The sequence below is a fragment of the Falco peregrinus genome, chromosome 5 (assembly GCF_023634155.1).
Source record: "Falco peregrinus isolate bFalPer1 chromosome 5, bFalPer1.pri, whole genome shotgun sequence".
NCBI classification, from domain to species: Eukaryota; Metazoa; Chordata; class Aves; order Falconiformes; family Falconidae; genus Falco; species Falco peregrinus.
In genome coordinates this window covers 14,072,123-14,086,414 of record NC_073725.1, presented here as the reverse complement: position 1 = coordinate 14,086,414, position 14,292 = coordinate 14,072,123, and the positions used below count along the sequence as shown (strand labels likewise).

The 14,292-nt window shown below is 42.7% G+C and overlaps 1 protein-coding gene across 1 annotated transcript in view; it reads left to right on the top strand.

The window, feature by feature from the left end:
- The first annotated feature begins 11,852 nt into the window (after positions 1-11,852).
- Positions 11,853-14,292, top strand: part of TOPAZ1 (testis and ovary specific TOPAZ 1) — a 42,839-nt gene continuing 40,399 nt past the window's right edge. The window contains exon 1 of the mRNA XM_055806474.1: positions 11,853-13,552. Coding sequence (XP_055662449.1) covers positions 12,397-13,552 — 1,156 coding nt within the window. The 5' untranslated portion in view covers positions 11,853-12,396. The remainder of the gene's footprint in view (positions 13,553-14,292) is intronic.

Genomic DNA, 14,292 nt, shown 5'->3' with positions numbered 1-14,292 from the left:
TTTCCAGTGTCCTCAGGATCCCTTTGCCTCTACAAACTTTGCATCTCAAGTTGCACATCACAAAGTGCTGGACAAAAGCTGGTACCTAGGAGCAGTCCTAGGCACATACCTCTCTCATGGCCACCAGCGCAGCACCATCTGCTGGGAACACACACAATCTGGACAAATCTTTCCAGCACCAGTGTTTGTCAGCACCCATCTTCCTAAACATAAGACACACTGAAAATTTCCATTTCCCTGGTTCTTCGCTCTTCTTTTCAGCAAAGATGAAGCAACTAATCTCTGCAAATTAATCAGATTGTTACTTGAGCAATTGGCAGCCCGGAGGACTTGGCAAAAAGCACAGTACAGCCTGCAGAAAGTTTGCATTTTAAGGTCCTATCCAAGAAGTCATTTCCGTACAGTGGCCTCTAATCTCTGCAGGCTAACTTCACAGGCAGGCATTTCCAAAAGACTGGTACAGGCTAGTGATGCCAAAATGAAGCTGGGAACCTGAGGCAGGGCCCCTTAGACTGAGCAATGTTTCTGGATGTTCATCCCTTCCTAGGAGACAGGTTTCAGACATTCAAAAGTGAGACAGAAAAGGCAAGAGTTAATTCATCAGAAAGTGCTGGTAGGTGAGAGATCTAAGCTAGTGAACATAGCACTGACTATGTTATTTTGCTAGCATTAAATCTGTGGAAGAATTAGTCACATTTTAACAGTCTAAACTAAGCTTCATTATAAAGGAGGACATCAGCATCTTTATTAGCTATGAAAAACACCATGTATCCTCCCCACATCAACAGCAAGGTCCAGCTGAAAAATTTTAGCAGGCTTTTTTTTCTGGCTCAGAAATGTTTTTCTGCTCAGAAAGACATCCGCTGGAGGAGCTGGAACCTTTGATGAAAATCAGAAAGCTTGCACCCTGAAAGGGTACTCCAGGACAGAATTTCTGCAACCTCAGAAGGGCTGGTCAGTGGTATGGACAACACGCTGAGACAACTGTACTGCTGCTACTGTGGGAAATACCTCTATTTGTCCTTCCTCAGGGATCTCCTCACCGCATCCCATTGTGTGGCACAGGCTAGGCCAGAAAGGCATTACTGAAAAATGTCCAAATGTTTTGTTTGCAGAAGGAAATTCTCCATTCAGCAATACTACTGAGGGTTTTGCGGTGGGGCTGTTTTAGCAAAACCTTAATTCTTGGATCTCCTTTAAAAGCAACACCGAGCCTCCAAGAACTAAGGATCCTTAGTAAGATGTAGGTAAAAGTGAGTTGAACTAAATGATACTATTTTAAGGTATAAACTTTACATTGAGTAAGAGATATAGGAAAGACGCCCAGGAACTCCTGACGGAGTTGTAGGCATTATTCCGTATTAGCTAACCAGTTGTGCATGCTGTAAAGTGGTTCAAGATGACAAAACATATCAGAGATTTAGAAACCAGCTGCACTTAGGAGAGCAAATTCATCGAGTTTGTTAAAGAAACTCTTTTCTTATTTGTAATCCCAGTGGCCCGAGTTAGCACAAGTAATCCACTTGTGTATTCAGACTTTCAGTGAGAACTAACTTTTTATTCACCAAACAAGAAAGGGTCATCCATTATGTTTTTCAAATAAACGCTTTCTGTTTACAGTTAATAACATATCAAAATATTACTAGGTTTTCATCACTATCTGTCCACAGCTTTGCAAATTCACTACACCACTCTGTCATTTGCCACACGATGGTATTTGCAAGCACTTCTGAAAAATCCAATCTACTACCCACAATCTATATTTCTCCTAAAACATTTTATGAGTCTGGAAAACAATTTCTATCATGAGAATTTCATAAAATAGCAGGGAAAATTGAGCATATAAATCTACATAAATATCTAACCGTAACAACCTCTGGCACTTTAATTCAACATAGCTTAGTTTCCTCCTCATAAAAATGGTTTCATTTCATAAAAGATACATTTTAACGTAAAGATTACTATAGTTCGAATAATCTGAATGACATTCCTGATTAATTCTTTTTTCCAATTATTTTTAGTAATAAAAATTTAACAGGAGGGAAGGTCACTGTGACCAACAATGTTCTCTGAATCCAGCTGGAGACTGCTAGCAGTAGCTGCTTACAGTTTTAGTAGGCAAATCCACAAGCCCCAAATATTTTTCAAGTGCTAAATCAATTAGTCAATATTAAAAGGCCATATATAATAAAATTCTTCCTTCAGTTGCCCCTGTAAACGTCATTGCTGTTATCTCACATGTACAGGGCACAGTGGCAACTTGCAGGCTCCACTAGTTGGTGCCTCACCATGCAAGTCAGAGATGCCCAAAATAATGGTCCCTGACCCAAAAGCCTGCAGTTTAAATGGCAAGTCTCCTCAAAAGGATGGCATAAATGAGGGGTTATATGAGAGAGGATTTTTATTAAACGTATAGGTTGTGCATTCTAGTGAATACTATTGCAGTGCATATAATTCCTTTTCAGAACAGTATCTCTGAATCTCCACCAGACTAATGAGGCATGCTCTTTTAGTTTGCTTTTATTTCAGATAGGCTACATACTAATTCATACTATATAGCTTGAAGCCTTCATGCATGATGGAGCAACAGCCAGAGGAGGGAAATGAAATGGCAGTCTCCTCACAGAGCATGCCACTATTTCTCTCTCCTGCTTCTCCTTTTTCTTCTGCTCCCAAAATGCAGAGGTTTGTATGTGTGTGAGGTCTGGCCGTGGTGGCAGAGCACAAACTCCAGCTCACGGGGCCAGCTCACGCTGGTCGAGGAGGTTAGTTGTCACTCTGAAAGAGCACAACAGATACAAAACCCGAGGTGAGGGTTTAAGCGTACTGGGGTCTGGATGGAGGGATGAATACTAGTTTTTATTCAGCCCAGGGTATGCCCTTAGCATCCACTTGCATATAAAAGAGGAAGATGTAGGTGTCAGGGAAATTGTTTGCTGGCCATTGATTTCAAACAGCTTTCAGGCCATCTTTAAATCCTTACATCACTGTATTGAAACCAAAACATGATCACATGCCAGGAACATGGGCAGTCACTCAAACTGAAGGGTCAGCTAAAGGATCGGCTAAGGCTTCAAAGCCCAAGGCCAGAGCTCTGCAGCAGCGAGAGCAGAGCTTCCTAGCAGCCCCCAGGCTAGCACGGGAGGGCAGTGCCTGCCAGAAACAGATGCTGGAGGGTCCTGCCTCATTTTCATGTTTTAGCAACACTTACATTGTTTTTTGTCCTGCTAGTATCTGCTTGAATCCAACTGAAATTACAGTCGCTGCCTAGCACTCGCTGCTCAGGACTGCTGGGTACAAAAGGGCATATCGGTGTGCAAAGGTGTTTTACTAAGAGATCAAGCAGTAACTTGCACAGGACCATCTCATTACTATTTTGCTGGAGTTAAGCAATACCAAAACCCGCGGTGGTAGCCTCTCAGCAGTGCAGTATGTCCAGCTGCACTGACAAGTTCCAAAGAGAACGTAAGGACTCAGCACAGCCCCTGAACTACTTACAATAACCTCCATTCCACCTTAATTCACAGAAAACATTTATTTAGGCAAAGAGATGATGAGGAGGAAGGTATCAGAAAACAGGTCTCTGAAAAAGCAGCGGCAAAAATAAATGCTGTACATAGTGCCTGACTTTTTAAATGAGGGAACAATTTGTTAATTCATCTTCGGTTTTAATAAATACAGCCTATAAAGTGAGGGAGCATAATGTATTCACAAAAGTCTGTAACTACACCAAAGGAAAGACACTAGTTAAAAAATATCCAAACAGATTCCTGATTAGAAATAATTATTTGTCTTTGGTTACATCTTTTTGTTTCCTCAATGGCCAGGAACAAGAAGATAACACCCCCAAGGAAGACCACAACGTAGATTTACGTGATGAATGACTACTAAAGATGAAATGTAAATGTTATAGGATGATGGGAAAAAGACAAGGTACCAAGTAAATCCTGCGCCACAGGCAGAGGTTTCAGTTCAGCATTTGTCTGGCCCTGATCATCTAAATCCCTGAAGGTATCATTCTTAGCCCACATAAGGCAACAGATTTCACTTGTCTCTTTTCAGACTGAGCACGCAAAATGAATATAAATTATTACCTGGTTCCTTTCAAGGTTCAAAACAGAATAGAAAACTCAGACTCAAATAACTATTTGCATATTTACAAAAGCAACTTATATACTTTTAATGTAAATAAATATATTGTTTATTTACATTTATTTATAGTTCTATTACACAACATAAAGTATATATTAAAATCATTTTGCTGTAAATTCACATGGGCCAAGGAAGAGGCTTATGTATTGGAACAGTCCTGAAAAATCATTCAGATGCGTCACACATGGAAGCATTAATCCACATATGGATTAATACTGCTTTGTAGCTACTAGTCTGTGTGCCCTAACTTTAGGAAACCCTCAAGAACAACATTTAGGGCCTTCTGGTCATGAAGCTCTGCCAGCAAGTGTAATTCCTGTGGAAGCTCTCTCCCTTCCAGCACGTCTTCTCATAAGCAAGATGTCCCCTGACAGCAAGTCCTGCCCAAAACCCTGTTCAAGAGCTTATAATCATCAGCAGTGTAAGCAGTTGGAAAGGACCTGGTATCTGACATCTCTTTTTCCTGTGGATTCTCTGATGTTTGATAAAGGGTGAGCCTTTCTTTCTATGGATTACTTCTCATCTACATGGATGTCCATCTTCATGAAATATGCAGGAACTTAATAGCTCTGTGGTCTCGATTCCACCACAGTCAAATTCAGACAAAATTGCCCAATGTTGGATACTTACTCAGAGGCCAGGAATGACTGACATAAGCAGGCACACAAACAACAAGTGCAACGCCACCATTGCAGCCAAGAAGGAAATAGACTACCTTGCTGTTCTGACTTGTCTGTTGAACAGTGACAACCACATTGCTATTAATTGAGAATTATCACTTACTGCCAGCCTTATTACAGGTGAGTAAGTTTTTGAAAGAGAGGCTCCTGAAGTGCAAGGAAGGTACTTCTGCATATATACAGTAACATCAGAGAAGATCTCTTCCTGATTTCTGTACCCTATGCTATGCAAATGTGTAACTTCACTCCTCACCTGATTGTCACAATATGATTAATGCAAAGCACTCCAATTCTCACGCTGAGCAACATGGCAAATAAGCAGAGAAACTACAGTTTTAATTACCAGCATGAACAAAAGTTCTTAAACCATCCATGTATAGTCTGTGTTCAGAAACTCTTTATGAAACTAGCACTTGAGATGGCTCATTCAACCATTCTCAGCTGACTGGCCTGGGCACCAGGAACATAAATACTCACTTTAGGATTCTACCAATATAATAGTAATAGTAGTATTATGCAGAAAGCCTACAGTGGAGTCATGACTCAACAGGATTCCAGAGCTGTTGTGAGCATTTTATCATTAAAGGAGGTTTTTGTTATTTGGAGTCAAAGGAGATGGTCTAGAAAGCAGCAAGGCTGAAAGGCAGTCCAGCAAGTAATTCCTCCTTTAACAGTGAAACATCTAATTTCTTCAGTAATTACATATTTGTCTACAGCTGACAGGTACAGAAACATTCTGATCAGCTCTCTGCAGTCACAGAGTTGCAACGACTCCAGAAATAACACTTTCCTTAATTACTTGGGTGCTCAGTCTGACCACTGGATGACAGCCAAGCAGAACAGTGGACACGCAGTTAACACAGTATGGAACCTGGGCCATCACAAACAGATCAACCATCAACAATCCTCTTGCTGATTAGGAAAATATTTATCTAGGTGAAGAGATGAAAAAGAAATTATCCATCCCCAAATGCTGGTTAAGGAGCAGAGCATACAGGCAAGGAGTATTTAGATTTTAAATGGACCTGTCTTCTTAGGCAGAATACAAATAGCTGAGACAACACTTAGACATTATGACCCAGCCACTCAGCTCATCAAAGTATGAAGATATGCAAGTGATGTCGATATTAACTGAAGAATTTATGCTGGATGCAACTCCCAGCTGAATGGTTGCCTTGCTTTGACTTAGCATCAATGAATTTTACCTCAGACCCTCACTACAGCCCCCTAGTATGTGCCTGGTTTATCCGAAGATCATTTTCTGTTGCTTTCAAATACCCAAATTAATTACATATGAGGAAGTAAGCAGATGAATGCAAAAGTAGGTAAATGTCTGGTGTCATCTTCCCTTTCCTACACAGCAAGTTGTTGCACACATGCACCAGTACTATCAACTTTCATGCAGTTCTTCCCGTAGATTATCCTGGATATACCAGTGGGAAAATGTTCAATGGTAAAGTCAGCAAATGTTTTAAAATGCTTGTATGCTGCTTTAGCCAGAGGAAGCTTTATAGTCAGTCCATTGCTCAATACAGTCAGCATGTCTGAAACACTTATGCTTCATCAACTGTAAAAGGTACTTTCATTGCTAGAGAGTAATCACACAGAATCACAGAATGGTCAGGTTTGGAAAGGACCTCTGGAGATCATCTAGTCCAACCCCCTGCTAAAGCAGGTTCGCCCAGAGCAGGTTGCACAGAATTGTATCCAGGTGGGTTTTGAACGTCTCCACAACCTCTCTGGGCAGCCTGTGCCAGTGCTGCATCACCCTCAAGGTAAAGAAGTTCTTCCTCACATTCAGAAGGAATTTCCCGTGTTGCAGTTTGTGTCTGTTGCCCCTTGTCCTGTCACTGGGCACCACTGAAAAGAACCTGGCCCCATCCTTTTGGCACTCGCCCTTAAGATATTTGTATACATTGATAAGATCCTGTCTCAAAAAAAAGAAAAAAAGAAGAAAAAAAAAAAGAGGTAAGCAGCAGCCATTTCCTAGGTCTGCAGTCAAAAAAACTCACATTCAAGTTCTGAAAACATACACTAACTGCAAATACACTCCTCAGGTTCAAAACTATATACACAAACTATATAATATATTGGAGGATGTGGAGTGATCTGATGCTTATGGATGAATCACCCAGGGAAGAAAAGACATGGCAAGTTATTCTGAGGCTCCACACATTCTGTCATCCACCCTGAAACTATAAAGCAGAGATATAAGGCCTTAATGGATGACCACAGCACAAGAAATTGAACCTAGGAGCCAGTCACTGTTCAATGCCCAACAGCAGGATAAATTGGGATTCAGATTGGGATTCTAGTTTGCAATTGATCACTGTCACCATTCAAAGTTCAAGGCTCTCCTTACTTTTCCTGGGAGCACTGCTGAAGGTGATCCTCCACTGTTTCTTCAGTCAGTCTGAACCAAAAAGAAGTTTCCCATTACTGTGTTTTGTCTTCACATCTCCTTCCTTTTTTTTCAAGGGTGATTTTCTGAAGCAATTTGCCAATTTTTTTGTTTGATTTCTGTCTAGCACTGTTTTCCCTGTTTATCTACTGTTTTATTACACTCTGTCTATACCTTAACCGACCCCTACTGTTTCTAATCCTATGCCTTTTTTAGCTCCGATTTACTGAACTTCCATTTCCTCTTTTCCTTTCTTTTTTAATTTTCTCATTTAGAAATCACATTTCGTAATCCTTTTTGGCAGCAAGATAGAGGTGTCATGTACTTGCTGGTGTGCAGATGCTTTCCTCATAAGCCCAAGATCTTTTTCATCCAGATACTAAAAGAAGTTGATTCTAAAGGCAGACTTAGAGGTAGGTACATGGTTATGTACTACCTAGTTAAAGCAACGATACGCTTTATTTAGAGAATTTTGAAATAAATTGAGACTGAATGGGTAGTCTCCTATCTGACTACTTAATCCTCTACTGCATCTGTATTTTTTGAATCTCAAATTCCAGCTAGCTAGTTATATTATTTCTTAAAGTCCTGGCAGTGGAAGTTCAAAAAAAGCCATAAGTGAAAGGGAATAAAACAGAATATGAACCCAACACAGGAGTTCCCTTGTGGAACCTTAAAACTGATTAGTGCCACTTTCTGTAAGGTTCAGATCAGATGCGATCATCTGTAAAGTCAGTCTTCCAGAATAAATGTCAAACAGCATGATTACCAGAAAAAGGCCAAATGGTATAAGACTTTCAAGCTTTGCAAAGCTCAGTGTGAGAGGCCCTTATCCCTCCAATGACTATCCATTGACAGAAACTGAAGGAGCACAAAATGTGCCAGAGGGAAACACTGATTCCACACAATCAATAATTTTGATTTTCATGCTGTCACAATTCAGTAGTAAATTAGGAATCAGAGGATCTACCAAGAAATGCCAGATGGTTCATTATGAAATACACCAGCTGTCCTTTTTCCTCCAACGTCTCATTTTAAACTGGTGGAAAATTAAGTTACTTTAATCTACAATAAAAACAGACACCAAAATAAAGGTTCAAAAGGATTCACCTAGTCTGCCAGCATGATGCCATGTAGTGTAATCACTCAGCCATTTCACAAAACAGATCACATATTTCCACTGAGGTACCTCTGCTTTCAACACCATACTGGCCCTTGTGTAACAGAGATCATAGTGTCAGGATAGAAAAACTGACAAACAGCTGTTAGTGTAAACTGGATGAACACCTATACAGTTAAGCTACCAAGGACGAGTCAAATGCATACATCATACCTGAAGTCTTAACAGGGCAGTTAGCACGATTCTCATTAGATGTCATGTCAAAGGTGGCTCCTGCAGTAAGTCCCTGGGAATAGAAAGCAAAGGCAGTTTTAGAGGGATATACATGAATGGCTTGAGATGAAACTTCCTAGTTCAACAGCAATACACTTATTTCCAAAACACCCGTGTATTTGAACGGAAGGCAGGGGGTAAAGAAGTTACTTAAAAATCATATCTACGTTCACTATATTTGGGTGCTACCTTTGCAAAACCAGTAACTCAGAACTGTTAATAAATAAATCCTTGGGGTTATAAAAGGATACCTTCTCAGACATACTGGACTAAAACTCTCCTATTTCATTTTAGTTGTATTACTTAAGGGATTAATTTGGCATGTTTTAAGAATATAACAGACTATGCATATTCTTCAGAGCTCAGTCCCAGTTATTACAGCACAGCCAAACTCTTTCCACTAAGGTTTGCTAGATAACAAATCTATCCTTCAGCCAAGCATGAAGATGTAAGCCATGCAAAAAGAAGTGGTCCAGGGGGACATTTTTCACATTGCCTCACAAAAAAACCAATTAATTTTCAAGTTAATTCTTCTCAGCTCCCTAGCTAAAAAAGACGACTTAATTTCTGTTGCTAACGTGAGTGTTAGCAAAGTCTAAATTACAGCCCAGTGAAAAATGTGTATGATTTGCTCACCTACGTAGCTGGTTTATGTGTTTATAAATTTCAATCCTTCAAAAACTTTTGGAAGGTTACTCAAATGTATCATTGTTAGACCTGCAGCCACAATTCCTCCACACTAGTAATGCAAACTACAGTAGTTGGGGGGGTTAAGTACACACAGTTACTCCTCTGAGAGAAGAAATAAAAAATTATTTCATGGACTTTACATAAATGTAGTCACACAAGTTCCTTTTTCTTTCTTGGAAATTGCCAGGCATCTCTGAGTATACTGGTTATTCTAGGAAAAAACGGGTTTAGGCACCAGGATTCCCTTTATACTTTCAGATACTTGGTACCTCATACTTCTATGACTAAGTGTCTAGGATGAACAAGAAACAGTGAAACAAAGTGAAAGATCAGCAAAAGATGAACCAGTTCTAAAATTTAGATATGGCATTGAGATACAGCGCTTAAAAAACTCAAGAGAAACAAACATTTATCTTTATTTCCAAACAAGATAGAATTTTAAAATAAAGTTTAAACATTTCCTTGTAGTATTACTAATACAAATATTGTTGGAATGTGAAAAGAACTTGTTTTCCCCCCTTAAGCTGCTTACGTGATTTTTTTAAAGTTATTTCTCCTTTAATAACCAACAGTTTTAATAAGCACTTGACACATAATTTTTTTTAAATAATACATCTATGTATTAAAAGTCTCTCCTCTTTCAAGTGTTTTTAAAAGATAAATTGATCCACTTTGGAAGACAAGGTTTATACTACCTCTTTTTAGCAGTATTGTAAACAATGCAATCTGTTTTTTAACATAATCCACAGCTTCTTCAAAGTGTCCTTTTGGAGGCTGTAGCCCTTTTTTCAAAGGACCTTCAAGAAGAATGTCTTTAATCAGTATTCATTTCAAGTAGATTTTTTAGTAATTTCATAAAAAATCCAGTCTGAGAAGTGTTCTCATAATTGTAAATAACTAAATACTCAAATTGTAAAAACTATACTAGAGAGCAGTTAGATAATTCATACGCTGTTCTTCCAGATTTCCTTTACTACTGCTTTTGGCATATCTTTTTCTTTCTTGTCTTGCTATCAAAAGATTACGTTACATACTGGAGAAGGTTAAATTTTGCCAGAACGGAATGTTTTATGTAATACTAGCCTTGTGCTGAACACTGACAATGATAAATGCTGTGCAGTTAACTTCCTATTATTGCGTCCTTTATGTCCCAAGGACCTGAAGCGCAATACCGAGCCAGGGGAGAAACTGCCTAAGAAATCTGTATTTTCTGCTTTGATTAGCTTTAGCTAGCCACTTGCTGACTTTTTTGTTGTGCTTAAGCACCTACATGCAATCTAAGAGGTTGATAAGCAAAAGAAAATTAATGGCTTCCCAGCCTGCCTGTGCTTCCCTCACCTATGGAGAGGTTTTGCCAAAAATCCAGTGTTCTCTGTCTTTCTTTGGACAGCAAGGTATTACCTCTGCCTATAGATGGAGAAACAGAGATAAAGTGAGTAATGTGAGCTGAAGTCACGCAGCGAGCCAACACCAGTTAGTAAAATATAATTTTATTCTTAAACCACCCTTTTACATCCATAGTATCGCACTTCTGGAAAGTAACGACACAAAACCCATTATTTCTGTGCACGGGTCTGAAACTATGATGTGTGAAATGTGACCACCACCAAACACTGAGCCAGGGTGAAATTAATTTGAATAAAGGGCTTCAGCCCTCAGGAACCACCTGCGAGCGGAAAGGGACCACGGGCAGGACACAGCTATTTACCAACCACGTCTGGTTTTGCTGATGGCATTGCTAGCACTACCAGCGTAAGTATCTACCAGTGAGCATCACCTTATTAAATTTAATCATTTGTGATTTTCATAGCACTCTCCACTTAGATTCAATCTTTGTACAATGCTGTTTTTGTAAGCTAACTTCTACGTGTTCACGTTACCACACAGTGAGTGTTCCTGAGGCTTTGGTGTCCCCCATTTGTGTTGAAACTATCACCACATTTGAAGCCCAAACACCAATTTCAGCTGTTTTCTGACTACATAGCCTAACTGTTCAAGCTGTTTTTCCTAACTCCTGAGAAACTACTTTATTTGAAATACGAAGTTTCCATAAGCCATGGTTATGGAAACAAGCGTATTGCCCCTCTATTTTAGGGAGCTTCCGAAGTGCTGTGGGCAAAGGAAGCAACGCTGCTTCATGGAGGTGGATAACACCTGAGGGGAGCAGGGCAGCTGGGCTGTTCTGTACCCGACTCAGCCCTGGGCGAGCCGAACGGCTGCCACCACTCGGCGCGGAGCGGGGTCCGGTAGCTCCACGCCGGGCCCCACCACCTCGGGCCGCGCCCGCCGCCGCCTGGCCGCCCCTCGGGCCGCAGCCGCTGCAGCACGGGGCTCAGCCACGGGGGCGGCACGACGGCTCCGCAGCCGAAACCAGCGCCCGGCCGAGCTCCGCCGCCCGGGGCAGCAGCGTTTGCCACCCCGGTGCTCGGCCCCGCCTCAGGAGAGGAGCTTCCATGCGGCAGAAGGACGAGGGCGGCGAGCCGGTAGCGGCGCTGCCCCGCTGCTCCCCGAGCCTCGCCCCGCGCCCCGCCTCGGAGACACCCTCACGCCGCCGCCCACCGCCGCCTCCCGCCCTTGCGCCTGCCCCGGCCACGCCGCCATTACCGGCCGCAGCGGGCGCTCGTCCGTCGCAGTGAGCGGCGCGTCGCAGGCAGGCGGCGCTGGCGGGGCTCCGGCGAACCGTCGAGGGACAGATCGGTGGACGACAGAAGCGGGGAGCGGGCTTGGCTTGGGCGGCTGCTGCGGCCGCAGGGGTGGCGAGGGAGGCGGCGGGCGGCGCGGCACGGGAGGCCGCGGCGCGGCCCGTGAGGCGGGAGGGGTGCGGGGCCGCTGCTTCCACCCCGCGCTGCCGTGAGGGGTTGCTCCAGGCTGTGGGGGCGTGGGCTTTCCCCAGGCGGCCCGTGCATGCTTTCTGTCAGGCTGGTGCCCCCCGGGTGACCCCTGAGGCAGTTGCCTGAGCGAGGTTGTGCTCCCTGCCTGGTCTGGCCTGTGCCTGTCTTGGGTGCTGGGCTAGCTGGGGTGCTATTAAACATGCTCTAGTGAGTGGATTTGGTGGATTTTATTGCTTTCTCAAGGCTGCTATGATGCCACAGTTAAGATCAGGGAAGGTGGTAACAGCTAGCAAGGGGAAGTCAGCCGACAGAATGGTCACCAGCTCGGGCTCTCTGGGTGCGGGGGTAGGACATGAGCCGGCGAAAAAATCGGTAGTCAAGCAGAGTCCTCACCTGGCACCAAAGGGAAAACCTGAGCAGCTCTTGTCATCCCATCTGCAACCTGCCCTGCTCTCCAGCATTTCCTGTGAGCAGTTTGCTTCTCTTGTGCCCGTGCAAAAGAAGCAAGGCAGGAGTAGCCAGAGATTCCCAGGTAAAAGCAAGGGAATACAGTGCAGGAGGGCTGCCAGAAGCAGCAAGGATGTAGCTTTGGCAGTTTCAGATGCTCTATGTGAAGATGGGCAGGCAGTGACCACAGCTGCAGCAGCGTTTTGGGAAGAGCCTGTAAGGAGTGAGACAGGACAGGGTCAACAGGTTTTTTTCTTAGGAACTACTTTGCAAAATAAATTCTCAGCAGGGATTGGAGGGAAAGAACATAGTTCAGAAGGACTGAACCTCTCAGGTTTTCAGGAGAGTTCAGGGAAAAATGACAAATATTCCTTTATGGAAATAAAACCACAAATTCCACCCTCTGAGGAGGAAATTAAGGGCACAGAGAGACATGGTGTTTCCTATTTGCCAGTACCAGAGGTGTTGCAACCCAGCAAGGGCACATGTAGTACTGAAATGAAAAGCCCTGACTCCATGATGATACCGAAGGTGCAAATCCCAGATCATCAGAAGAGTTTGGTGACTCGGGAATCCTTGCCTGAACCAAAACCCCATGAAGAGGTAGATATGCCAGAGAAGTTGGGTGGGTGTTCTTTAATTGGATCAAGAAAGCCAGGGACACAGCAGAAACAAAAGAGATGCTTGAGGAAGAAAGAAGGGGCATCTTTGGTGAAACCAAAACAACAAGGTTCCAGAGGGAGTGGCACATCTGCCTTGCTAGAATTGTATACACAGTGTTCAGAGTGCAAGAAAGGAGCTGGGAGCCTGAGGAAGAGGGCACTGGTGTCACAGCAGCTACAGCATCTAAGTGGCCAAGAGCAACCAACACCCCGAGGAAAGATGCACGAGCATTGCATGAAGGAGGAACAGCAGAGCTCAAACCCTCAGAAAGGAGCAGGCAGCCTTGGAGAGAGTGGTGAGTACTTGTGCCCCATTGTAGAAGTACAGGTGCAGAATTTGGGCTCCCAGGTCAAGGGACTGGTGCTGCATTAAGACCCCATTAAAAAGTGAAAAAACAGGAGGTAATTTTTTCTTTTGCAGGTGTGTCTGTGTGGGACAAAGTCATGGGGGCAGGAAAGAGTGGCCTCTACATAAGTCAAAGTGGCTGCTAACTTAGCTCAAGAAGTGTAGACCTAAGAGCTAAGGTCTGCTTTACAGTACTGTACAGTACAAGAAAACAGACTTTAGGAAGAGGAAGAGCTTTTCTTGAAGGAGAAAAGCAGTACTATAGCGCAAAGGAGAGGAAACCACATACCCTTTGGGAGGTGGGGAGAGGAAGGGGTATTGGCAGCAGCAGGCTCCAAGTGAGAAATTATTTTCTTTTTCCCTCAAAAATGATCAGTTCATTTATGTGTAGAAGGTCAGGCACAAACAGGAAAGGAGGCAGTAGTTTCAGCAAAGCCAACATAAAAAACAGTCAATTCTTCATCCATCTGTGTATTTGCTTATGTTTTAATATGTATCATGCTATTTTGTTTTAGTGCTTGCCTTTATAGGATGCTGGGTTTTGTTTCCAGAACTTTTTGCCTTGTAGTTACTATTCTCTGCAAAATCCTAAAAGATGTAGCAACAAAGATTGTATTTTGGTGTATTAAGAGAGCATTGTATCAAACTGGAACAATTTTGAAAGGATGTTTGTAAAAGTCTCATTTTCAT